Source organism: Cebus imitator, unplaced genomic scaffold (assembly GCF_001604975.1).
Source record: "Cebus imitator isolate Cc_AM_T3 unplaced genomic scaffold, Cebus_imitator-1.0 Scaffold77, whole genome shotgun sequence".
In the NCBI taxonomy this organism is placed as follows: domain Eukaryota; kingdom Metazoa; phylum Chordata; class Mammalia; order Primates; family Cebidae; genus Cebus; species Cebus imitator.
The window spans coordinates 5,508,868-5,535,803 of NW_016107392.1; the positions used below are offsets into that span (position 1 = coordinate 5,508,868).

At 38.9% G+C, this 26,936-nt stretch overlaps 1 protein-coding gene across 5 annotated transcripts in view; it reads left to right on the forward strand.

Moving 5' to 3' along the window:
• CEP41 (centrosomal protein 41) overlaps nt 1-25,813 on the forward strand; it is a 48,652-nt gene extending 22,839 nt beyond the window's left edge. For 3 of the 5 annotated variants that reach the window (XM_017532544.2, XM_037739994.1, XM_017532541.2), the window contains 9 exons: nt 5,339-5,386; nt 10,341-10,402; nt 11,400-11,469; nt 17,614-17,758; nt 19,505-19,656; nt 20,388-20,455; nt 21,519-21,633; nt 22,094-22,309; nt 23,336-25,813. In XM_017532544.2, the coding sequence (XP_017388033.1) occupies nt 5,347-5,386; nt 10,341-10,402; nt 11,400-11,469; nt 17,614-17,758; nt 19,505-19,656; nt 20,388-20,455; nt 21,519-21,633; nt 22,094-22,309; nt 23,336-23,484 (1,017 nt within the window). In that variant the 5' untranslated portion in view covers nt 5,339-5,346 and the 3' untranslated portion in view covers nt 23,485-25,813. Of the gene's footprint in view, nt 1-5,338; nt 5,387-10,340; nt 10,403-11,399; nt 11,470-17,613; nt 17,759-19,504; nt 19,657-20,387; nt 20,456-21,518; nt 21,634-22,093; nt 22,310-23,306 lie in introns of all 5 variants that reach the window. The other 2 variants (XM_017532547.2, XM_017532542.2) reach the window with 2 other exon arrangements.
• The last annotated feature ends 1,123 nt before the right edge of the window (nt 25,814-26,936 follow it).

Genomic DNA, 26,936 nt, shown 5'->3' on the forward strand with positions numbered 1-26,936 from the left:
ACCCAGCATTTTATCTACATCTTATCATTGTATGTGTGTCATGAGGTGAAAAGGGTGAGGAGTTAAGAAAACAGGCTGGGCACGGTGGCTTATGCCTGTAATCCCAGCACTTTGGGAAGCCAAGGCCAGTGAATCACAAAGTCAGGAGATTGAGACCATCCTGGCCAGCATGGTGAAATCCTGTCCCTACTAAAATACAAAAATTAGCCGGGTGTGGTGGCGCATGCCTGTAGTCCCAGCTACTCAGGAGGCTGAGGCAGGAGAATCGCTTGAACCCAGGAGGCGGGAGGCAAGAGATTGCAGTGAGCTGAGACTGCGCCACTGCACTCCAGCCTGGCGAAACAGTAAGATTCTGTTTTTTTTAAAAAAAAAAGAAAAGAAAAGAAAAGAGAAAAGGGACCTTATAGCCCAAGTAAGAGGACAGCATTTCTACCTGTGGTATGTCTTTAAGCTCCGTAATCAGAACATTGGAAATAGGCACAGGAATGAGTGAGTGCTTCTCATTTTTAGGCTAAATAGATGGGTCTTTAATCTTTTCTTAGCAAACAGCAGGCAATTCAGAGTAATCACAAGAAGTCAAGAATTTTCTGATATCTCCTGTCTTCACCCAAAGCATCTTCTACTGCAAAGACTGCTATCTTCTTCCTGGGTAAAGATTATTTTTTGTTTTTAAACCTCTGGTTCTGCTTCTCATACAAACTCAAATACTGATGTGCAGCCATGGCTAGAAATCTCAGAATTATATTTCTTTTGTTCCATAGGTGCCTGAGTGTGTCTTACCAGCTTCCCAGCACTGCCAGACTGTGCCATGAATGGATTATGCTTCTGATGAAATCCCTGGCTGTGTTTTGTTCAGTCACCACCGCAGGGTTCTTGTATATTCTCAAGCACCCTCTCTGGGTTTCAGTTTTGCAGCACTGCAGGCTGATTAAGGGACACTTTCCAAACCACAGGGCTCTCCCTTTATTTGTCCCCACACTCTTTCATTGGCTGCATTGTCCTCTCATTTCTATCTGTATTCAGTCTAATTTCCAATTTCTTTAGCTTTCTGAAATTCTGTATGCTTTCTCCATTCAGTCTTTTTTAGCCTTATTTTTGTCATTTTAAAAATTTACCTTCCTGTTATTATCTCTAGAAAAACTAGTCATTCCCTCTTTTTTTCTTTGGCCTTTACGTTTCCTGAATATTTGCTAATAGCCTTGATTGTAAGCACTCAGACTCATTATAGACTAGGTACTCTTCATTTTTATTTGTTGTTTAATTCTGTTTCTTACGTCAAAGAGAGAAATGTATGTGAAAAGCTTTTATAAACCAGAAAACACTATACACACATATCACTTATTGAGGTTAACAAAGGACCACTGTGCCTCCTTTCATGCTTTCTGCTCTTCCGAGCCAAGAGAACTTCTCCATAAAGGAAGGAAATATTGAAGAAAAATAAAGCCATGGAGTTGTCTCTTAGCAACTGAGTTCGTGCATTATAAATCTCATCCACTTTAGACTACTGCTGCACAAAATCACTTGCTTTTCTCATTGGCTCAGTATAAATAATGTTATTAAATTATAGGAAAACAAAACAAATGAGTCATTCATTTAATCAGTTGTACTCTGTCTTTGCATAGCACTATTGATATAGTTGGGTGGTTTCTTCCTCTTGATACTAACTATAAACTTTTGTTATATATCTTTTATCACAACTTTAGTTGTAAACAAAGTAGAAGCTAAATACTACTTTCTGCATTTCTAGACTGCTTGATTTGTGAAGCAATATGAGTCATATATGTAGCACTTAACATGCACTGTATATAAGTCAAGTTGTACATAATTTAAAGAAAATCAGATGTGTAGAAACTCAACCCAAATTGGGATGTGATTATTTACATTATAAAAGAAGTCATTATAAGGATTTTTCAGATAGTCAATCTCCATAGTATATTTAATTAGCAAATACATATTTTTCCTTTTTATTTATTTATTTATTTTTATAGCAATGGAGTCTCACTGTGTTGACCAGGGTGGTCTTTAACACCTGGCCTCAAGCAGTCCTTCCACTTCAGCTTCCCCAAGTGCTGGAATTACAGGTGTGAGCTACCACAGCTGGCCAATTTTTGTTTGTTTGTGTTGAAATAGGGTCTCAGTCTGTCGCCCACATTGTAGTGCCGTGACACAATCTTGCTCGCTGCAACCTCCCCTTCCTAGGCTCAGGTGATCCTCCTACCTCAACCTCCCAAGTAGCTGGGAGTACAGGGATGTGCCCCATGCCTGGTTAACTTGTGTGCATGTGTGTGTGCGTGTGTGTGTGTGTGTGTGTGTGTGTGTGTATGTGTGTGTGTGTTACAGAGATGAGGTCTCACTATATTGTCCAGGCTGGTCTGGAACTCCTGGGCTCAAAGCAATCCTGCCTCCTCAGCCTCCCAAAGTGCTGAGATTGTAGGCATGAGCCAGTGCACCTGACATTCATTCAGCAAATACTTTTTAGTGTCTCCTATGCTAGACAATGGAAGGGATAGAGATTGTGCATGCGTGCGTGCGTGTGCGTACGTGCCCATAAATAGTCTTCAGTGTTCCGTCTAGTAAAGTAGATAAGACAGTACAGTGATAAATGCCTTGTGAGTCATAAGCTGAGTGCTATAGAAGCTCAGAGGAGGGAAAGGTCACTTCCTGCTGGGTGAGCTATTATGAATATGTGGCGAGGTGGTACATTAGAGAATGGAAGACTGAGAGTTTGTCAAGCTAAGTAATTAAGGCAGTGTTGAAGAGGTAGTGAGTTAGCATCCAGCGCTAGAGCAAGGAGTTTCAGCTTTAGTTAAGAAGCAATGGGGAGCCACTGACTTTTTTTTTCTTTTTGATCAAAAAGTTTTATCTAGGAAAATGTATCTGGCAGTAATGTGTAATTTCAATTTTTTTTAAAATAGTTCTTGGATAGTCTTAGGCTCCTTCTGTACAAAACAAAGCCATGTTTATAAATAAATGAATTATGAAATGGATTCATTTCCAATCTTTTTAAAAGGTAGTCAGAAACTATTTTGAGAGGCAATTAGATACAGTAAGATAGGCTGCAATCTTACTTAAGATCTAAGCAGTGTACAAAGTGGGATAAAAATGCTACTTTTCATGATTTCTCAAACCATTTTTAGGGATTTTTTTGTGTCAGCCATCCTGCTATCTCATTTGTCCAATTAAAGCAAGGCAGAAATCCTCCATTCTCCTTTTTCCCCATTCTCGGATAGAATGAATGTCTATACTGAAAAGAACTCATCAGTAGTCCTCTCAAGATTTGTTGAAAATTTTGCCAAATATTTGTATAACTCTGCAGAAAACTTTGTTTCTCAGCCTTCTCCTTTAGGGGGAAAACAAATAGTGGGCATGATGGCTTACCCTTACCTTTCTGCATTGTGGTGACAGTTGGCTGATAAAAGATAAAGTGTTATGTGTAATTACCCTGAAATGTTCATAATTAATGGAGAAATGAAATGTAGACACTTTGTTAGTAGAAACCACTGTGGTTTGGAAGCAGTGTTTCAGTAATAAAGACTGGATAAATAAGATTGGCTAGTGTTTTTCATTCCTCAGGGAATTTACGACGTAAGATGATCCCCACCTCTCACTATTAAGGAAGTAGCATTTCCTACAAATTTATCTCATGATTAATTGTGTTTTTTTTAACAACAACACAACAGGAAAAGGTATGTTTTCCAACAGGTTGGAAATGTGAATCCTGGCTTCGTTACTAACTTGCCATGTCACTAGATAAATCAAGTGATCCTTTTTGTCCCTCATTTTCTGACTAGACTGCCTGAAACTTCCATAGCCGAAAGAAACTACCTGCCACGTCAGCAGCATGCAACTGTGGGTGACTCAGGGACATGTAACCTAAAGCTACTGGGTAAAATATTTTAAGAATAAGACTTGGGAAGCTGAAGAGTGTACTGATTTGCTGTCTTCTTCCCTCATTGTATTGACCAAGCAAGTGTATGCCCGAGTTCAGAGTTGCAGGGGGCAGGAGGGATGTGTGTCCAGGAAGAAATCGTGGCTTCTGCTCTGAAGATCTGGTCATATCTCAGGTCAATTGCAGTCCAAAGAACCTAGGAAAGACCGTTTGTGGTTCTAATCCTGGTGATATTTGGGCCTCTTCTGAGAGGTACTCAGTTTCTCTCTTGAGAAGGCTTAGGCCTTCCTGAAGAAAAAAGAAAGAGTGAAGAAAGAAAAAAAAAAGAAGGAAAGAAAGAAAAAAAACAATTGCAATTTTTATTCCATGATGAATTTATGGAAAAGATTTAATAATAGCCAATGAAATAAGTTGTTTTTTGAAAATGTATTTTGGGTTTCAGAGCAAGGATTTTCTTTTTCTGCTTCTGACCCAAACATGAAGAGAAGTTCATAATAGTCCTTGAAATGTCAGTTCATGCTATTAATTGAAAGCATTTCTTTCATCTGCTGTTGGGGCTGTATCTGACTAGATCCTCTCCAGGCTTAAAAAGTTAGGAGCACAGTTTTAGAAATGAAAAATTATTTTGAATGATACCTTTTAGGTGTCAGAAAGAGCTTGCTGCATTGAATTGAATCAAATCGAAGCACACTCAGTAAAAAATAATAGCCCCTGGCTTGACAGCTAGAATTTCATTGGAAACCAGAAGGTTCCTGGCCGAGTTTTTGAATCTGAAAACCTCCAAACCACCATGGCCAGTGCGTAGGATTGTAGAACCATACTATAAAACATGAGGGCTGGGGGCTGTCCACAGTGGTGAGAATCTGCTGTTATTTCTCAGCACATCAAATCTATGGTGAATACTAGTGTGTAGACTGTAGTCTAGTTCAGACTGCAATGTGAGCATGAATAGTAGAAGAGCAAGTTTAGGAAAGAGAAGGAAACTGTGAAGACAAAGCCAAGAGGAGAGGGTTGCTTAGGTAACCACAAAGGCACATTTTAGCCATTCAAAGAACACTGCTTCCTTTTTGCTCCTCTTCTGTATATCTTCCCCACAAAAAGATTGTCGAGGGGGCAAGGGAGATAAAAGGAGGAGAAAAGCATAGACTCAAAAAGAAAAATAAATTGATAAAAAATGATCATCTGTATCTCCTGGACGTTTTCAGTGTTTTGGGGGTATGCACCCCAGCTTAAACACATTCTACTAAAACATTTTCCTCAGCTCTGCAGCTTTTAATAATGCTGTATTATCCAAAAGATTTTTCTATGTGTGGCCTGTTTGCTGCTGTCCAGAATCCCATAAGAACAGGATAGGAAAGCTTAGGGAATATCTTTCCTCCATTCTGTTTCCACAGTGGTACTCATTTTCTTCCATTTAAAGTATATCTAAAATCCTTATTTTCTTTTTAGGTAACAGTATGACTAAATATACTGAGAAGCTAGAAGAGATTAAGAAAAGTAAGTAACACTCTTAATGGTTTGGGGAAATGGAAGTCTATAGTTGTTCTATATGTTGGTTCTGAACTAACAATCGTGTTTTACAGCTGACAGGCACAGAGAGTTATGGATGGGTAGATAAGCCTAGCAGGTGCCTTAAGGGCTGTGGGAGATCCTGGGTGCTATCCTGGGCAGCTCCTCAGATTGTGGCCTGTAGGCCTAAATTCTGCCCTACTTCCATGCCATAGGAGACATTGATGTTGGCATGTAGAATCAGATCTGGTGGAATGAGCTCTGTTTAAGCTTCTAGTGTCATTGTACTACAGTCTTCATGTCCTTCTTCAATATATTTCATCTTTTCTGTCTTATTATGTCTCTATTTGAGATAGGAGTAATAATACCTTCCTTCAGAACATTCTTGTATGTATAAATGAGAATATTCATGGAAGACAGGGATATGAGAACTTAGTGTTACACATTATCAATTCATTGCAGTCTGTTTTCTTTTCATTAAAAATCATATTTCATCTACATCCTTTTAAAAACCAAATCTGCAAAGATATGTTACCAGTCATTGAGTGCATTGCCCTTGCACAAAATCATGATTTTTCAATCTACGTCTAAAACTGACGTAAAGTGTACACTTCAAGGCCAGAATTAAGGAAGAAATAGAAACATCTGTTTTCTAAGATGGATTTGCTCATATCTTGAATAAAAGAACCCAGTGCTAGGGAGAGTATTTAGTTAATGGTGGTAAAGAGGTACTCTGATTGATCATAGTTCAGGACTTGGCTCTGGTAATGTACATCTTCTTGAAAGAGAAAATTACACATCCGGAATACACCAGAACATTTTCCTTTTTTACACAGCAGACCTTTTCATTTGAAATCAAAGTGTTCCATTTGAATTACTGCAGTATTGGGAAACCCCAGCCAATACATGTGGACTCAGGAGCTGCTTTATGCTGTGTTTTCATTTGCCATGTTCAGCTATAACATGCTACAGACTTCTTAAAAATATGTAATGTCACAGTATCCTCTTTTTTTTCTAAACATTTTATATAAGTATATGTATTTTAAATATCTATATAAAATATATACTTTTAAACTCTGGAGAAAGATCTCCTTTACTCACCTAGAGTTCATTGTTGCCATCCTTAACTCATCCAAGGCAGGAAGAATCCAGCTGGCCTGCTTCTTTTTGGGTTTGTCGTCTCTGTCACCTTTCATCCATTTGCAGCTAAGTGTGAGTTCACATGTCCTCACTAGAAATTTGTCCCATAAAAAGGTCCCATTCCACCCAGGTTGCCAGAACCTCACTTAAAATATTTCTTCAAAGTACAATGTGGTTTCTTTAATATCTAAACCTCACGTGGAGGTGACCTCCCAGAAGAAATACCCTTGGAATAGAGCCTTGAAAATGCTTGCTTCACTTTCCCTCTGTAGGAGTGGAGAGCTTCCTTTTAGTAGAGCAGGAGGTTCCTGTTACCCCATTTCACACACTTTGTGCTGATTCCCTGACAGAATTGCTTTAGATTCTCGTTTGACATCTACATTTTGGAAGATATTTCCTTTTCTTTCACCATTTTCTGTTGTAAGCATTCTTTGGGGTTGAAAGGGAGGAGAATATTCCTTTGTTTCATGATACCCTAGACCCATCACTTTACTCAGATTACCTTAGATGCCATTTCTTTCTGTGAAACCACAGACCTTGTTCTGTTACTTCCTTTGATTCATCTTCCACTGTGAGCCCAACTTCCCTTTGCTAATAATGCGTTTCAACAGAACCCTGAAAATGCAGAAATCCTTTGTAATCTGAATATTCTTTCCACTCTACCTGGAGAAAATAGACACTCTGTGTCTATTGACAATTTACAAAGCCCATTCTTGGTTTCTGGTGGTTAGATGAGACTAGTTGGACCCAGTGTGAAACATCCTAGATAGTCAGGTCTCTGTCCTTCCAGTAACTCGAGAGAGACAGACTTAGATCCAAGACTTACTGGAGAAGCAAATCTTGATAACGTATCTGAAACTAGGATTATTTGTCTTCAACACAGAGTTTGGGAGAAGACACAGTAGCAGAAGCTCCATTCTTAAAGCTCTGTTCGCTCTTGTAAGGACAGACTGACAGAGCCTTCCAAGTCATCCTTTTTATAAAAATTTAAACTTACCATAAAACGTCTAGTTTGATCTTTTATCTCTGAGTAATAATGTCAGAAAGTCCTACTGATGGCTGCCCTTCTAAACCAGAACCAGGTACGTAGAGTTCAGGTTCAAATATGTAGGGGGCTTCTAGTGCTTGTGCAGAAGACAGTAGAAATGTCAATCTTTAGAATAAAGCAGTCTTTCTATGTTTGTATAAATGAATCTCTGTTTAGTTAAAGGGGATTTTAAAGTATACATTTTATGCTTAGAAGCATTTCAAACTATGTTTACCATACCAAAAGAATATCAATGGATAAATGTCACAGTGCAAACTACTTGACAGCTATTGGCTGTTTCCATTTGCTGATTTATTGTTGTTTTGGTTTGCATAAATGACTTTTGGTGGGCAAGTTGGTGGCAATCAAAAGGAACACTGTAGTTATTTGGTTGTACTTTGTAAAGCCTCAGCTTGGCCTATTTGGGTCTGCATCCTGGCAGGTTTTACAAGTTCCACTGCATATAGTTGTATCTAGAAGAAGCATCTCTAAGCATTTTCTAGAAGTAATGGTCTGTTATTAGCCAAACTGCTCTCTTTAAGACACTTTGGAACAGAGAAGTTTAATCCCCTGTTTTAAAAAAGCCTTGATATATTTACAGAAGGCTAGTTTTTAAAGCAGTATCATTTCCTGACTCTTGAGCCTTAAGTTGCTTAGTAAACCAAGATTACATTATCCTCCAAAGTAACCACCCAGTATGTGCTGGTTTTTGGAAAATTCATGGAAGTGATTAGTAACACCAGGTAAATAATCTTAAATACCTTTAATCCTTTCCTTTGTCGCTAGGAGTCTTGGTTTATGAGACATTTATGCCGTGAAGGTCATAGCAGTTAACCAGTTAACCTTTAGTAATTCTGAAATAATGAGGCAGCATTCAGGGAGTCATGGGTACCAAAATAAAAATCTAGGTGAGGAGGAAAGGATGAGGGTGGGCAGAGTTCAACACTGAAAACCATTCAGAATTTGGCTGTCATCTTCAAAACAGTTTAAAGAAGCTAACCTTTAACACGAATCTATGGAACAGATAACTAGATAAAGTGAGATTGGCTTAGTTTTTAATAACTGTGTAATGTGATAGGAAGAATTATTAACACAAGTGCGGAAATACCTATAGTTGAGTCACAGCTCAGAACTGTAAAGACAGCACTGAAAAATATTGATGTTTTAAGTTTATTTTTGTTGTTGTTGAGACACAGTTTCACTCTTACCCAGGCTAGAATGCAGTGGTGCAATCTCGGCTCACTGAAACCTCTGCCTCCCAGGTTCAAGTGATACTTATGCCTCAGCCTCTCTAGTAGCTGAGATTACAGGTTTGCACCACCACACCCAAGTAACTTTTGTATTATTAGTAGAGACAGCGTTTTGCCATATTGGCCAGGCTGGTCTCAAACTCCTGAACTCAAGTGATCTACCCGCATCGGCCTTCTAAAGTGTTGGGATTACGGGCATAAACCATCAAATCTGGCTTAAGCTGGTTTTTATTTTGTTTTTTTAAATGGTGGGGCTAGGTGTGCTGGCTCACTTCTGTAATCCCAGCACTTTGGGAGGTTGAGGTGGGTGGATCACTGTGGGTCACTTGAGGCCAGGAGTTCAAAACCAGCCTGGCCAACATGGTAAAACCCCATCTCTACTAAAAATAAAAAAATTAGCTAAGCATGGTGGCAGGTGCCTGTAATCCCAACTACTCGGGAGGCTGAGGCAGGAGAATTCCTTGAACCTTGGAGGTGGAAGTTGCAGTGAGCTGAGATCACACCACTGCACTCCAGCCTAGGTGACAGACAGGCTGGGCAACAGAATAAATATAAAATATTTATTTATTAAATATTGTTATTTATTAAATATTTTATTAAATGTTTAAATAAAATAAAATGGTGGTAAACGACAAAAACAAAAAACACATAACACCAACCATTGCAATGGTTTTTAAGTGTACAGGTCAGTAGCATTAAGTATTTTCACACTATCATACAACAGAACTGCAGAACTTTTTCATCTTGCGAAACTGAGTAGGTTAATTTTTTGGCCAGAGCACAGTGGCTCATGCCTGTAATCCTCGCACTTTGGGAGGCCGAGGTGAGTGGATCATCTGTGGTCAGGAGTTCAAGACCAGCCTGGCCATCATGGTGAAACCCCATCTTTAAAAAAAAAAAAAATTTTAATGAAGTGAAGTTGGAGAGAAGCTGAGAGATGATCAGAACCAATCACAACTGTATGTCCAGCATGCACATAGAAGTGTCATCCTACAGCTCCAGCATAATGTGGAATGGCAGGAATATCACTGCTCTCTTTTTAAGCTGAAGTCAGAATAGTGGGGCATGCATGTCTTGCCAGCTGTTTGAGCTGGGGCAACTCAGCCTCTCTGAGTCTCTGTCCTCATTTGTAAAACACAGGCATTTCTTCCCTGCTTTGCTCTGAAGAGGATTTGAGATGGCTTACAAAAATGCATGCAGTCCAACGTGGTCAAAGAAGAGACAGCTTAGTTAAAGGAAAATGATAGACCAATAAAATAAAGGCAAGGGGTAAACTCACTAGACCAAAGGTAGCTTATAAATACAACTTTAAGCTTTCTAATGACAAAGCAAAGGGAAGCAAATTGAACAGATGATAATACCACCTGCCACACCTAAGTTTGAGGATATCATGAAGAGCAAATGAGATAATAGATGTAAAAGCATATAAATAACTTGAAAGACCACATAACTTCACGACTAGAATTAATAGCTATAAAAAGGAAAAGTAAATCTAGATAAATATTTGTCTTACCATGTTTTTCAGATTATAGGTACAAAAAAGATGAGCTTTTCAAGAGACTAAAAGTTACAACTTTTGCCCAGCTGGTAAGTTTCATGATCTTTGCATAGTAGTAAAGACTGTCTGATTTGTGTCACTTTATGTGAGTATTTCTAAATTCAACTCTAGGGAATGTTTGCAGAGGAGTTTCTTCTGATTCTTTGTATGTTGTTCATCTATGGGAGGATTAATTGGTTTGTGGTATGTGTGTTTACATGAGGATGATGAGAAATTTTTCTCTCTTCTTTGATAAGAATTCTATAAAGTAAATGCTTGTCCTACTTTTAATTCATTAAATTTGTGGTTTAGGGTTTTTTTCCTTATCCATTTAACTTTATATTTAGAATCTAAAATTCTGGATCCTAGATTGTTTTAACATTTTTCTTTGGAAACCAAGTGATTTCCCCTTTTCTTTGATCTTTTCCAAATCGTCCTACCATAAGCTGTTTTGTTATTTTGGGCAAGTTGCTTTTTCATTTGAAAATTATGAAGAAGGTGTCTCTCCAGCTCCCAAGCAAGAGTTCTACTGGCATAACTCAAGTTGAATCTTGGGTCTTGTTAGCTAAATTGTAAGAAGTGCTTTAAAAATGAATACTGTATAGAAGTATAAAACGCTTTAATCAGTATATTCATTATTACATTTATTTCTTCATTGCATGGAGAATTGCTGATATCATTCTATGTTATGGTAGGTCAGTATTGCATTTTCAAGAAATAATGTGTAATGCTTGGACCAGGTCATATACAGATGTGGTTTTAAACTCTTATTCATGTTTCCTGTCCTAAATTATCCTCTTAGCATTCTAAGTTTACGTAGTGTTTTAAGTGTGTCTTTTCTTCTGAAATGATCATGTGCAGTATATTACCAACACAAAAGGAAGGAGGCCTCAGATTTAGTCTTCAGTCGAGGACACTGACAGCTTTTTAAAACAAGAGATCTTTGATGTTTGCTGTTTCCTCCTCTTTTGTAGCAGACAAAATTGCCTCTGTTTAAAAACAAACAAACATCCACACATCCACACATTTCATTCCTTTTTCTATCAGGTCATCCAAGTTGCTTCCCTCTCTGATCAAACACTGGAAGTGACAGCTGAGGAGATTCAAAGGCTGGAAGGTAATGAGAATTGAGGGTGTGGGGAAAATAACAGACCCTACCATTTGACTGAAACACTCACCCTGTACACATTTGCTGTCTGTTCCCAGGGACTGGGACTTTGATGTGTCTATTTGTAATTAGATTGTTACTCTCAGGGAAATGCTACCTGATACTTTAGTTGTTAATGCTTATTTTAAAAAGCCATCTGGTTTTCTTGTTCTAACACTTATAGCTTTAAATGTTTTAGATGTGTTTAATATACTAAGTACTTTTTTCAACTAATATTTTTAGCATTCTGTGTACCTACACATTAAGTGCTATGAGACTACAGAGATGAACAAGCACAGCTCTGCTTCCATGAAATTTACAGTTACATATGTGCATGTGCACACATCTGTGTTGGGTGGGCTGAATGATAACAGTACCACAAAATTACTTAGCTGGCAGAATTTTAAAATGCAGGAATGGAAGGAAACCATCGTTTGTTGGTGGTATATTGCAAGGTGAATTCACATGAATTTTCTTACTTAATCTTTTCAAAAACTCTGGAAGGAAGGTACACTTAACAGATAAGAGGCCCAAGCTGCAGAGGTTAAGCTGCCTCCTCAAAGTGATACAGCTAGTAAAGAGGAGACCTGGGTTACAAATCTGAGTGTCTCCAGTAGCATCCAGGGTCTTCTCACTGCCTTCCTTGTACCCTTAAGGGATTCTAAAAATTGCCTTTAGGAAAGATACAGGATGTTGTGTGAGAGTTCCAAGGAAGGAAAGACACTTGCAGTTAGAAAACCGAGGTAGGCAGCTGAGTATGATGGCTCATGCCTGTAATCCCAGCACTTTGGGAGGCCAAGGCAGGTGGATCACGAGGTCAGGAGTTCAAGACCAGCCTGACCTACATGGCGAAACCCTGTCTCTACTCAAAAAAATACAAAAATTAGCTGGGTGTGGTGGCACACGTCTGTAATCCCACCTACTCAGGAGGCTGAGGCAGGAGAATGGCTTGAACCCAGGAGGCGGAGGTTACAGTGAGCCAGGATCGCGTCTTTGCACTCCAGCCTGGGCGACCGAGCAAGACTCCATCTCAAAAAGCAACAAAACAGAAGACCGAGGTAGGCTTCCTCAAGGCACTGGAACTGGGCCTTGAAGTGGGGTAGAATCTTAACAGGTATAAGTTAAAGATGAAGCTGTTGCAGGCTGAGGAGCAGTCTGAGAACGGCACGGAGAGGAGAGCACACCAGTCATGTTTGGGGAATCGCGTCATCCAATCTGGCTGTGGTCTAAGGGACGAGTAGGCGCTGGGTAGGAGATAAAGCTAGAAAGACAGGTAGGCTTCAGATCTCTTAATTGCCAAGTTGAAAATAAAACCTCCTAGTTCTACTCTCATGAAAAGAATACACAGCGTTACGGTCTTTATTTTATCCTGAAGTACCCAGCAATCAGTGTGTGGCTGTTTATTGAAGAGGAATGTGTTTTGTTAAGGTTGATGTAGGTCAGGAATTTAACTTCTGATTTCAAGACAAGTTTCTCAGGAAGTCTGAACACTGGGTTTGTGCAACTCAACTGTCATTTCCCTGGGCTGGTTTTTGTTAGGGAGGATAAAGAGAATCTGAAAACGACAGGAATTTATCTTTGACAGATGCCTCTCACACAGCAGAGAAATAAGAGCTCTTTGTAACAGAGATAATTGAGTCTCCTCATACAAGTACTCCCAATTTTAACTGGGTTATATAAGCACCTAGATTTGGTCCTTTAATTCATTGTTGAGATTGCAGCACCAGAACATATGGGCACATGCAATTTTCTCTTCTGAGATAAATTTGCACAGCAAAATAGGCTCTTGTAAAGTAGGACACCATAATGTGTGAGTAATATTAGTGTTTTTCTAGTGCTCTACACAGATAATAACTCACTCAGGAGTGCCTGGGGAGCAGATTGTATCTGTATGCATATTGGCTATCTCTGAAGGGATAAAAAAAAATCTCCTTTTATAATGTTTATTGCTTTTTCATAACTTAAAAGTGTATTTCCAGTAAGTTAGAAAATTATAAAAAGTATATAAAGAAGAAAATTAAATAACGAATAATCATTGTTAATGTTTTGGTCCACTGTCCTGCTCTCTAACCCCTCACTCCAATTATATCTATATTCTTTGTATATAATTTTGTATTGTGCTGTTTTTAATTATCACTTTTTCATTCATGTTTTCCCATGTCATAAAGTAGGCTTCAAAAGTACGATTGTAAAGATCGTGTTGTCATCTAATGTCTGTCTTTTGGATATACCATAATTTAATTATCTTGTTGAGCATTACAGTTTTTTTCTGATTTTTCACCTTTATAAAATAATGCTATAATGTATATATGTAAATGTTGGTATGATTCTGATTTTTCCCTGAAGATAAATTGCTGCAGAGGGTCAAAGGGTGGAACCATCTTAGGCACCCAGTACTGATCACCCCGTTCTCTCCAGCGTGGCTGTACCTGTTTGCATTCTGACCAAGAGTGAATGAGAAGACCTGTTTTTCCTCATCCTAGCTAAAAATGAATAATTATCATTTCTGTAAATATTTTCCAATTCAACAGATGAAAAACAGTGACTAATAGTTTTTTTATTTATTTGATAAAAAGATTGAGCTCTGCGTGTATGTGTGTGTTTACTGGTCATAAATACATATTTCTTCTTTTAAGGAGTTTACATGCTCTTTTTCTTTTCTTTCTAATAGGATGTTCATCTTTTTCTTAGTGATTTGTAAGAGTTCTGAATAATTTATACGATAGAGAACAATACTAACTTGACAATAAATGAGAAAAGTCTTGATTAGCTGGAACAATTTCCAGGCTGTATTATTAAGTAAAAATAAAACAAAAACCCAAAGTATAAAATAATATGAATACAGTTCTCCTGGAGATGTAAAAGGGGGAAGAAGTAAAATATATATAAGCTGTAAATGTTTTATTTCTAGAGTGAGACATAAATACCTGGAAGTGTTTAATAATACTTCCCTTAGGGAAGGAAGAAGGAGGGCCGGCATGTCTTCAGTGGGAAAAAGACTTCCTTTCCATGTTAATAATTTAATCTTGTTTGCATTTTTACCTCGTGCACATGATCCTATTGCATTTTTACTCCTTTCACATTATGTTAAAGAGCTAGTTAGTTTTTAAATCTATAAATTAAGTATATTAACCTTTTAAATTCATATGTATTACAGGTATTTTTCCTAATTTGTTATTCACCTTTTAATTTTCTTTGTGTTGGTTTTTGATATATATGAGGTTGCATTTTCACATGATCAAATCTATTAGCCTTTATTGTTGTTTCCTTTTATTGCTTTAGACTCATAAAATTCAATGTAGGTAAATTATTTACCTACATTTTCTTCTGTTGGCTTGTTTGCATTTAAACTATCTGTTATGTATTTTGATATATGACATGCGGTGATTTTCTAAATTAGATTTTTCCAGATAGTTGAGAAATATTCCCAGCACCATATACTCAGTAGTTCTCCCTTTACCCACTGATTTGTGATATGAATGTTTTCACTTTTTATTTATATTCTTTTCCATATTCTCTATTCCATTGTTCTGATTGTAGTTCTGTACTATTTTGATCATTTACCTTTTTAACATATGTTGCTATTTGATAAGACAGTCTCCAAATCACCCCTAATTATGTGTGCATATACATGTATTTTCCTATTTCCTCGTACATATAAAAAAACCAACATATCAAAAACGCATGTGTGTAGAGTGCTTCCAGAATATTTAAGTCTTGTGAATAGGAAAAAAAAGGATCTGACTGTGTATGTGTGTGTATGTGTGTGTTGGGGGGGTATTTTTTAAATCCTTGGAGGTTTTAAAAAATCCCTTTGGAATTAGTATTAAGGCCAAAAGTTAAATTTGGGAGGGACTAACAATTTAGTTTTAGTTTCCCAATCAGGAATATGCAGGGTGTGTCACTGTCTTCATTGAGGTCTTCTTTAAGGGCTCTAAGTAAAATTTTTATAAGTCCTAAAAAGTGTTTATACATTTTTATAGGTTATTTACATTTGGTTTAGGTTCATTCCTTGGAGATTACATTTTATAGCTGTAGTTGTTACTGTATATGAGATTTTTTCCATGTTATTTTTTAATTGGTATATAGGAAAAATATTTTAGCATTTTTTTATCTAACCACATATTTATTGCACTTACTCTCATATGCTCTTAAAATATCTAGGTATATTATCATATGATATGCAAAATAAATTTAATATCCTCTTTAATAATTAGACTTGTTATTTTAATTTTTATTGTATTTTATTTTATTTTGAGATGGAGTTCTGCTCTGTTGCCCAGGCTGGAGTGCAGTGACACGATCTGAGCCCACTGCAACCTCCGCCTCCTGGGTTCAGTGGTTCCCCTGCCTCATCCTCCTGAGTAGCTGAGATTACAGGTACCTGGTACCACACCTGGCTATTTTTTGTATTTATAGTAGAGATGGTTTCGCCATGTTGGCCAGGCTGGTCTCGAACTCCTGACCTGAAGTGATCCACCCACCTCAGCCTCCCAAAGTGCTGGGATGACAGATGTGAGCCATGGCGGCTGGCCTGTTATTGTTATTTTTTAAAATCTCATTGTATTGGTTAGGACAGCAAATTCTCAAACATTTTGGTCTCTTCTTCCACTCTCTTAAAAATTAATGAAGATCCCAAAGAGCTTTGGTTTATGTGCTTTATGTCTATTGATATTTAGTGTATTAAAAATTTAACCTGGGAACTGAAACTATATTTATTTATTATTTCACTTAAAAATAACATAATAAACCCATTACAAACATAAATAACATGTTTTTATGAAAAAAGCATTGTTTTTAAAACAAAACTTTGCTGAGAACGTCATTTAGTTTTACATACTTTGTAAATCTCCTGAGTGTCTGGTTTAATGAAAGGATCGCTGATTTTCCTCTCTGCTTCTGCAGCATATGTTGCGATACGCTGTTTGGGTTAAAGCGTATGAGGAAAATCCAGCTCACACAAACCTGTAGGTGGAAAAAGGAGCAGTGTTTTAATAGCCCTTTCAGATAAAACTTGACAATGGCTAGTTTCTTAAGAGTTAGCTGTAATGTAAAAACCTGAAATCATATCAGTGAATCTTTCATACTCTGTTAGATTAAAATCAGGCATTTTCAGTGTAACCATCTTGTACTTTGAATCTTTTACCCATGCATGATTGTATAACATCATGCATTGGCCATTTAGAAAATAATGGTTCCCTGAATTACAAAAATCTTCCCAAAAGTTAATGCATTTTATTATACAACTGTCAAAAAAATTGCACATATTAATCTCTCTATCTATCTTACCAGAAAAGTCTAAAAGCATGGGAAGCAGCTCCCCATACATCAGTTCCTGATGGCAAATACAGTTTTTAAAATTCTGAGTTTTGCCCAAATACAATAATTGGCAACAGTGCCATCAATAATATTCCTTGAGATAACAGGCTTATTTAGTTCATTTTTGAGAAAATGTCTGCCAAATACACAAGTCTAACTAACCATAGTTTTTCTGTCAGTTTTTCTTCCAAGCAAAAATGGTGTGCACAATGAAAGTTACTGGTTCAGCCTGCAACTCAGCATGCACACTAACACTTTTCCTTGAGATAACCCTGGTAATGTGGTATATAGCAAACTTAATTGTATGTGAACTCCTCGCTTCACCACACAGATCATTGAAAAAGCATGTACTTCAAGGTGAGATTTAATAAGAATGATAACTGTTACTGTTTTATCAGGGACCTTCTTGTAGTGTGACTGCCATACTTATTTACTGTGAGTGCGTGTGTGATAGTGAATAATACAGTGATTGCTAATAAAGTTTGGTGCCACAGCACTGATTCTTCCTAAGGTGCTAGCAGCTTTATTCACCATTTCTTTTGTACCATCAGTGCAAATATAAACACTCTAAAAAAGACAAGTAACATCTTTTGAGCATAATTTTTACCTTGCAGATCCCCTGAAAGGGTCTTGGGGATGTCTGGGGTCCACTACATTCTGGGAGCTTGTATATTAGCACTTCACAACAATTTAATAATGATGATAAGAGTTCCTTTTCTTGACTGAATTTCAGTGTAAGAAGTAAATACAAATCCTGAGGTTCAATCTAATCATTTCTTCATTTGTAAATATTAGACAATGATTCTACAGCTTCAGACCCTGATGCTGAAACCACTGCCAGGACCAATGGGAAAGGAAGTCCAGGTGAGCAGCCACCAAGCCCTGAGCAGTTCATGAACAACGCGGGAGCTGGGGACTCCAGCCGCTCAACTCTTCAGAGGTACTCGAAGCTGATTGATATTTTCACTGTATTTTGCCTTTATATTAATCTAGAGGCCAATTTCAGGGATTTTTTTTTTTTTTTTTTGCATTAGAAACAGAACTGGCAGGAGTAAAGTCTCACATTTTAAACCCAGCCTTCTACTTTCTCCCTATATAAATGCCACCTCCTGATTCTTTTTCACTGCATTCTTACTGAGTTAATGTGAGAATATATTATTAGGAGAGTTTCATTTTCATTTTTCAGTTCCATTCTTCTCCCTCCTACATGGAAGTTTGTTATGAGGAATTAGCTTTATAAATACCATCTTTTGATTCAGAAAGTATGATTTTTCCCCCTTTTCTGGCTGCTGCAGCTTACTGTCCTGTCCAGAAGTGACAGTGTCACACATAGCGCTCCAATACTGAGTTAGGTGCAAAGGAAAAAGCGGAACTTGGTGTTGATTCCAAAACTGAATGTGGCTGTTCTTTCTATTTTATTTTTCTGCTCCTTCTTCTAAGGCATGGGCCTCCTTATTTCATGAATTACATGGACTTTAGTTCTTTAGTCCATGTAGTACTTTCTCACAAATACTAACTTTTCAGCAGATACCCATCCCTTTGACTGATAAAATAGTTCTACTAGAGAAATTAGTTCTACCAGAGAAAGAATTGCTATCATCATCCAACTATTCTTCTTCTTCTTTTAGCTTTATATTATTATAGTTACTTTTGTGAAGGTACTCTAAAATTGCACTCAAGAAGAGATAGGCCAACAAGACTTCCACCGAGGATACAGTTTCTTATCAAATGGATGTTCTTCTCCTTTGATTCAACAAAATATGCACTGTATAGCATGGAGTTATAGTGTTTACTGGATTTAAATGCAGAATTTGATTTGCTGTTATAGGAAAGGAACTAAGCTACATACTCATCTGTGGTTTAGCATATGTGTCTTAATATTTCCTAAGAAAGTAACCATCTTCTTATTCCAGTAAGGATAGTCACTGCTTGACATTTTGTTCATAACACCTAGTCTTCTTATTTGATTCATGTTTTTACCACATTTTCCCTATAATATTAAGACAATGACCAGTTTCAGTGATTGAGTGATCTTAGATTCAGAACTGTTAGTGGTAGTGGTTAGCTTCCTCATTTTAATCCCAGCTCTTCCTCTGTCTCATTCTGTGAATGCCACCAAATCTAAAGCCTCGTCAACCTCAATGTTGTAACCTACAAAACTGAAGTAAGTACAGAGAGCTATGGAAGTATTAAGACTCAATACCATAGCAGATAGGTCACTGACTACATATATGAAATTTATAAAGCATTGTTACTTTACATTACATATAAAATACCTAGAAAGAAATGCCTTTCCTTTTTCCTGTCCTACCAACCGTATTATTTCCTCTTTGGCTCCACTGGATTCACTCTTCCTCTCATTCTCCCTCTGATCTGCCCTTGTGGCTGGAGGCAGCATGCGCCCGTCAGTCCCTACCCAGTCCGCCATGTAATGCACTGCCACTCATTGTCTGAAGGTGAGTGTGGACATGTGGGTCTCCTCTGTGGGGTCCAGTGTGGTAAAAGAGGAATCCACAGGATCCTGCATTCAGAGGCAGAACTGAGACACCACATCGATTTTCCTTTCCCTTTGAAGCGCCCTTTGAAAAGACATTGAGCACTCATCTCACTATTCTGAAGAAACACGTTCGACCTTTAAGCCACCAACCTCTGACTAGTTTCTGCTGACCTACTTTTTCACTTGCAGTGTCATCAGTGGCGTTGGGGAACTGGATCTAGACAAAGGGCCGGTGAAGAAAGCAGAGCCCAATACCAAAGACAAACCTTATCCTGACTGCCCCTTCCTGCTGCTAGATGTGCGTGATAGAGATTCTTACCAGCAGTGCCACATTGTTGGAGGTAAGAGAGAGAAACCTTTGAAGTGCCTCACTCTCAAGAACAGAGAGCCTGCTCTTGAGTCTAGGCAGGCTGGAACCACAGCTCATAGCAGACAGTTAAGGAAACTGTACGTTAGCTGGATCCATTATAGAATCCTATAGGGTTGGCTCCACCATAAAATACTCTGAGAGGCTGCTGATTTTCACAGGTGGCTGTCAGAAGCAGTGAAGTGAAACTTCATACTTTGTTCATGATGCCCTCTTTCTTTTCTTTCGCAGAAGTGTTTGGGTTTTTGGCTCATTGGTTTTGTTGTTGTTGTTTTGTCAGTTCCTTGCTCTGTTGCCAAGGCTGCAGTGCAGTGGCACGATCATAGCTCACTGCAACCTTGCCCTCCTGGGCTCAAGTGATCCTCCTGCCTCAGCCTCCCTAGTATCTGGGACTATGGGCACATGCCACAACACCCGGCTAATGTTTTTGTATTTTTTATAGAGATGGGATCTCACCATGTTGCCCAGGCTGGTCTCAGACTCCTGGAATGACTGACATTCATTCCATTTAAGTGGGGGAACAAAAGGCCTCAGATCCACCCACTTTGGCCTCCCAAGGTGCTGGGATTACAGGTGTGAGCCACGGTGCCCAGCAGCTCCTTGATTTTGAACATGTATTGAACTCTTAGATTTTAAACCAGCTGGGAATTGAGGCCAAGTTGTACTAAAACTACAGACTTCCTAAAATATTTCTTCTCTTTGCAGCTTACAGTTACCCAATTGCAACTCTGTCTAGAACAATGAACCCTTATTCAAATGATATTCTTGAATATGTATCCTTTGTTGCATTTCAAGGAATTGGGTGGTATGAGGATTATAACTATCAAAGTTATTGTGAACCATGCTTCTGGTAAGAGTACTGTGAGGAACCTTTGACATTAATCAGCTGAGCATATGTTAGAATTTGGATTCCTAGCTATCACCAAGATTCCTGACTCTTTAGGCAGATGCTTTTAAACCGTCTAGCCCTGCGCCAAAGAACATTAGGTTAAGAGTTATGATCCATCAAGAGTTAGTCCTAAGAGAGTTTTTTTCCTCCCAGAAAACTTTCCATAGCAAAACTTAGGTTTTTTTTTTCTATTTTAATTTTTCTTTTAAAATTTTAATTTTTTTATTCATAAAAATTATACAAGCAGAAAATAATTCAAATACAAAAAAAATATAAAAAGGAAAATTGAAATCTCTCATAGTCACACAATTGAGCAGCAGCTCCTGTTAACGTTATTGGTATATTTTATTCTAGACTGCCTTCTGTGTGGTGTTTTTTTTTCTAAACAAAGTTGGAACCTTACTGTAGATGTACTTTAGTATCCTGCTTTTTTCAGTTTATATTCCAACATATTTCCCCATGCTAATGCAAGCTGTCTGTAAACCGCATTTTTGATGCTATATATTATCTTCAGATTTACTATGATTTACTAAACTCTTCTTTTATTTTGGACTTTTTAGGTAGCTCCCATGTTTTTACTATCATAAATAAGGCTTCAGTGGACACATTAGGCATAGAAGTTTTTCTATTTCTTCATCTGTAAAATGGGGATTGTAATATTTACTTTCCAGGGTGATAGGGATAAGAGAGCTAAAGGATATGAAGTCCGTAACTAGTGCTGTCTTAGACCATGGTAGCATCAGTCTGTAAAAGAAACGAATACTAGTTTGTGTGGTTTCAATGATGGGAAACAATCCAGTCCCTGCTGTGAGGGTAGCAATGGCCTTGTCCATCATTCCCAGGAACTCAGACAGGTGGACCTGACGGTCCTTTTATTCCTTGGGGGTTTCTTGTAGTCTTGGGACATCAGCTCAGTGCCTTGGAACCTTGACTCACCTGACTCTTAGAAAAATGCCCATGGCAAGATCATCATTCTGTATGACGACGATGAAAGGCTGGCCAGTCAGGCGGCCACCACCATGTGCGAGCGCGGATTTGAAAACCTCTTCATGCTTTCCGGAGGTGAGCAAGGCGATCCTCTGCTTGGGACTTCAAAGGCCAATCATCCTTCAGTCCCACCTGCATCACATTTTCTCTCTTGGTACTCAGAATTCAGTGTTCTGGAAAGAGAGAAAACCATGCTGGCTGAAAGGAGTTAGGAGTTTTGTGAAACTTCCCTTAGCTTCATCAGCATGTTTTTAATTCCTAAAATAACAATGTTGGTTCAGGGCTCTGTCAGAAAGCCCTAATGCTGAAGACTCCAATAAAAGGATTTCTTGTGGGATTCTCAGAATCCCATGTAACACAACAGATGTTTTCTGGTGTAATTTGCTCAATGATGAAATTGTTGAGAAAGATTTCATGTCCTTGTGTTGGCCTCAATTTGATGACCAGAGATTAGAAGACAGGCAGGCTTCTTTCCAGGTTTTGGCTTGGCCTTGCCATATTAATGCAGCTTTTTCTGATGCTTTTCTAAACCTAGGTCTAAAAGTCTTAGCTCAGAAATTCCCAGAAGGACTGATTACCGGTTCCCTGCCAGCATCTTGCCAGCAGGCCCTTCCTCCTGGTTCTGCCCGGAAACGATCCAGCCCCAAAGTGCCACCCCTACCAGCTGAGAACAAATGGAGATTTACCCCAGAAGACTTAAAAAAGATAGAATATTACCTGGAAGAGGAGCAAGGGCCTACTGATCATCCTAGTAAGATCTTTTGACCTTTAAAGCTATTGTTTTCTGTGGAGCTTGAGGTTTGCAGCTTTGAGTATCACCTCATCATATGAAAACCTTCATTTCCTATATTTAGATTCTTAAAATATTGGGGAGGTATGTTACAGGTGCTGGGAAGGGGAGGCAGTAGAGGTGATCCCAGGTAGTGACAAGAATTAAGCATTTAAGAGAGACTTTATCAAAATGTAGAGAGACTTTTTTGAGACAGAGTCTCACTCTGTCACCCAGGCTGGAGTGCAGTGGCATGATCTTGCCTCTCTGCAACTTCTTCCTCCCAGGTTGAAGCAGTTCTTCCACCTCAGCCTCCCAAGTAGCTGGGATTATAGGCACCCACTACCACGCCCGGCTAATTTTTTTATATTTTTAGTAAAGACAGGGTTTCATCATCTTGGCCAGGCTGGTCTCAAACTCCTGGCCACAAGTGATCCCCCCCGCCTCAGCTTTCCAAAGTGCTGGGATTGCAGGCATGAGCCACTGTGCCCAGGCAAAAATGTAGAGACTTCATCAAAAAGTATATCTCAAGTAAAGTTGAGAAGTTAAGCATCAGGCATTCAGATTCTTTCTTGGAAAGTTTTCTATTCCTTTTGCTGCTTCTACTTCTCCACTCTGAGAGCCTCCTTATGTCTTCCTACCTTACTTTCATTTGTCTTCCTACCTTACGTTCATCGTACTGCTTTCTCTTTTCTTTCCCCTAATCATTCCTCATCTGCATCCTCTCTATCAACGGAAGACTGAAGGACAGATGAGGTTTGTTGGGGTTAATGGAGAGGAAGGGAAAAAACCTATCTGGGTTTCCCTTCATTCCTGTCCCCTTCCCCACCTTCAGGCTGATCTCAAGGATGAGGAGTAGGTCATCACTGGCCTAAGTAGACACTGCGTAGGACTTCATTAGCTTAAAAGTGGTCATAGGCTAGGACTTCATTAGCTTAAAACTGTACTTGGCAGATGGTCCCTGGAATCATTCTTGCAGCTCTGTTCCTTCCTTCTTGCTCCCTTCAGGTCGACTGAACCAAGCTAACTCCTCCAGAAGAGACTCCAAGGTGCCTGGTGCCCGAAGCGCTCAGCATCTGCCCGGTGGGGGCCCCACCAGCCACTCAAACCCCCGCTCCCTCAGCAGTGGCCACCTGCAAGGCAAGCCCTGGAAGTAAAGACTTTGTCTCACTTAGGCAAATAAATGTTTTCCCTCTTTTCAGAACCCCTGAGCATTTCCCAGGTTGGGTCATTTCCAGAAACTTCTGCAGAGGAAAGACCATGATAGATGTATGGGATAGTCCCACTTCCCTCCCCCTGTTTCTGATTCCTCTCCCCTCGGCCACTTCAGGAAGGATTTTAACAGGTGGCCACAAAAACCAGAGTTGTGACAGGCTCTAGTGTCCTCCCTGTTGTTTACAGCATATTTACGTCTCGTGAAACTGTATGGGAAAAAAGGATCTACGTTTTTAGTTGTTTTTTAAATAAGGTCCAGCTTGCTGGATCTCTCTTCGTTGTTTTGTAAATACTTCAGTCACATCTGTCCATGTGCTCTTCTTGACCGCCTTTTCATTTACTGTTCTTGACTTCATGAAGGCTTCTCCGGGCAGTGTGGGTGCGAGAAGCTGTTCCCAGCGGTGCAGACGAGCCTTAGGTTTCAGCCGCCTGGAGGCCCCACACCGGCAGCTCACTCAGCAAGGAGCTCTCTGCCCAGCATATTGCAGGCCCTGTTTTGAGTTTGGAAACCAACGCCTGTGTGCGTGACTCAAATTTAAAATGAGGAGAGTAGCTGTACGCTCACAGAATGCTCCCCTCATCGGGTATTTTCCTGGAGCCAGAAAGGTGTGCACTTCCTGTTTTCATATCGGGAAGGAGGGCCTCTCACAAGAAAGCCCTGGCCACCGCACTGGCCTGTGCTGAGAGCCCCCTGAAGCCCACAAAAGTGGCCCTTACTTGTGGTCTGTATAGCAGTTATAATGCCCATGGCCCAGCTTCAATCTATCCACATTAGATGGATAGAAATTATGGCCACTTGAAAATACAGATTCGGCTGGACAACTGTGGACACACAAGGTGAAAAGGACTCCAAAGTCCTTTGTCAGGGCTGACAACCTCGTAAGCCCTTGCTTAGAAATACAGTATTAGTCTAATTGAGTAATTAGTGCAATTTCCTGCTTACTTTTCATTCTTGTGACTGAGCTGTGATTAGGAAGTTGTGATTATAGATTCTGGTTTTGGCCGGAATTTTGAATCAGCATTAATTGAATTGCTAAATGACTGACATTCATTCCATTTAATTGGGGGAACAAAAGGCCTCAGGTAAGGATGGGGAACTCTGAAATCATATGGAAAGGAAAAGAGCCGTGTTAATTTTTATGGTCTGTGATCGTAGCTGTGATAACGGACTGAGGAATAAATTGTGCTCTTTGTCATGGCAACCAGCTTCTGAAAAGCCAACTGAAAATTGCCTGTCCTGCTGGTAACTGCTGCGGGGTAAGATTTGCCTTAACAGTACTATTTTCTCGCCACCAAAAAAAAAAGTACCACAGTATTTCTAGCGTGGGGGCTGTGTTTGTATGAGAAATAAACGTAATAAGTATCTCATAGAGACATATGGAAAAATAACTTTTAGATTCAGCCCAGTTCTGCTTTAGAGTGTGTTTATTCTTCTCTACTTGATTTCCAAAGTCCAACATTTTCCGATGCTTTAAAAATCAAACAAACCAGGGACATTGTTCAGATGTCAAGCCGTGCCCAATTTTCCACAAGATTCAAGAATCTTGTATAAAATTCAGCCAACGTACACATAGCTTTAATGAGGAGCCTGTCATGTTCCCCCATAAATTTATTGCCTGAGAACTTAGTTCAGCCTTTGCTAATGCCAAAATGCTCTGGCTTTGTATTTTCTTTACAGCATAGATAGAAAAATGCACATTTTTCCACACTCAGCTTTCCCCTAACATGGACAAGATTTTCAGCCATTTTTGCCACATATACATTTTTAAGGGAAAAATATTTTTCTCTCTAACAAAGCTCCGGTTATACCATTTTAAAGGTGACTTGTCAGGATTTGAGACTTCCCTGCTGGATTCTATTTTGAAAGTAAATGGTCGTCCCGCCTTGTTCCAATTCTGCATTCCCATTGTCAGACACCTTTCAAGTGTTAGAAACCACTGTATATATGTGGAAAGCCAGGTTAGTCAGACCTATTAGAATTGTTGTGCACTCACCTGAGAGATCTGGCAGGTTGAATGTTTATGTGTATTGCTCCATAGTGCTTTCTTTGCCCTGTTGGTAAGGATTTTAAATAGCCATGATCAAAAGCGCTGTTTTAATTCTGCACTTTGCGTGTTAAATGTTACTATCATTCTTTATGTGCTCGAGGTATTGCTTTTAACGTTCTACTTTACCGGCTTCTTCATTAGATTAATTGACATGTATTATTTAAATGACCAGTGATGCTTTGTGCAATTATGAATGTTGAAGATTAAAGTACATAGTTACTAATTTGTCGTTTGCTATTAATATGCTGAAAACTGCCAACTTCTCTCTTCTTTTCTGTCAAGATGATTTGGGGGAGCCACAGGAGACTAGTGTGATTTTTACTGCATCTCCTAGAAAAGCATTTTTTAAAACAACAAATGAATCAGGAAATCAGTCCAGTTAGGGCAGGGGACCTCAGCTCTCCATTTAGTAAGCCTGGGCTTCTTTTCATGCTCATGTTGGGACCAAAGCCACCTTCAACAACTGGATCATGGCTTTCTGCCAGTGTCTCGGAGATGGACTAGCTGCCCTTGTCTGGGACTTGTGAACCCTGAGATGAAAGGTGCTTCATCGATGTACAACTACAGCTCCACCTGAACAGCAGTCATAGCCCAATTGAAATAATACCTTCAGTGCTTTAAAGGGGTTTGTATTTAAGGAAGGGAGAAAGGAAGGAAAGAAGCAAGGAAATAGGAAGAAGAAAGGCAGAAAGTGAGGGAGAGAAGAGAAAGCTACATTACTTATTTGAAAACAAAAGGAACACCCTGGGCTATATCAGTCTCTTGAAAAGTATAGAATGATTTAAATGACCTGCAAGTCATTTTATCTTACTTTTTTTTTTTCAACCTTTAGTAGTTAACCAGAACCAGTACAGTCATATTGGGCTTGGTATAAATCAGAAGGAAAAGAGAACAAATAACGTTCATTAGTTGCTCAGGGATTTTTCCTGTGGTGCTATTTAAATTATACAAAAATTCTTAAGACTTTAGGCTACTCAACCAAGAAAACAGAACAAAACAAAAACCGTGTTTTCTCTAATTCCCTTGTGGAATGTAAGTGAAATCAGAGTCCTAGGCTAGGAAGAAATATGTAGGTAATTTTTCTTGTGTTGGTTTTGGTTTCTGTCATGTTGTTTATTGGCTATAGATTCTGTCTTTTATGTTGTCTGGCTTTTTTAGAGCAAGTAATTAGTTTCTGTCCACCTGGATTTCAATCCATGACCACCTTCTTGCCCTACTCTGAAGATAATCATTAAGAATCTTTCTTTCCCCACTTCCAAAATGTTCTCAGTTTCTTTAGTGTGTGTTTGTTTTCTTCCCAATTCTTTCCAAGATTTAACTCCCACGATGCTTTTTTCTCCCCAGGA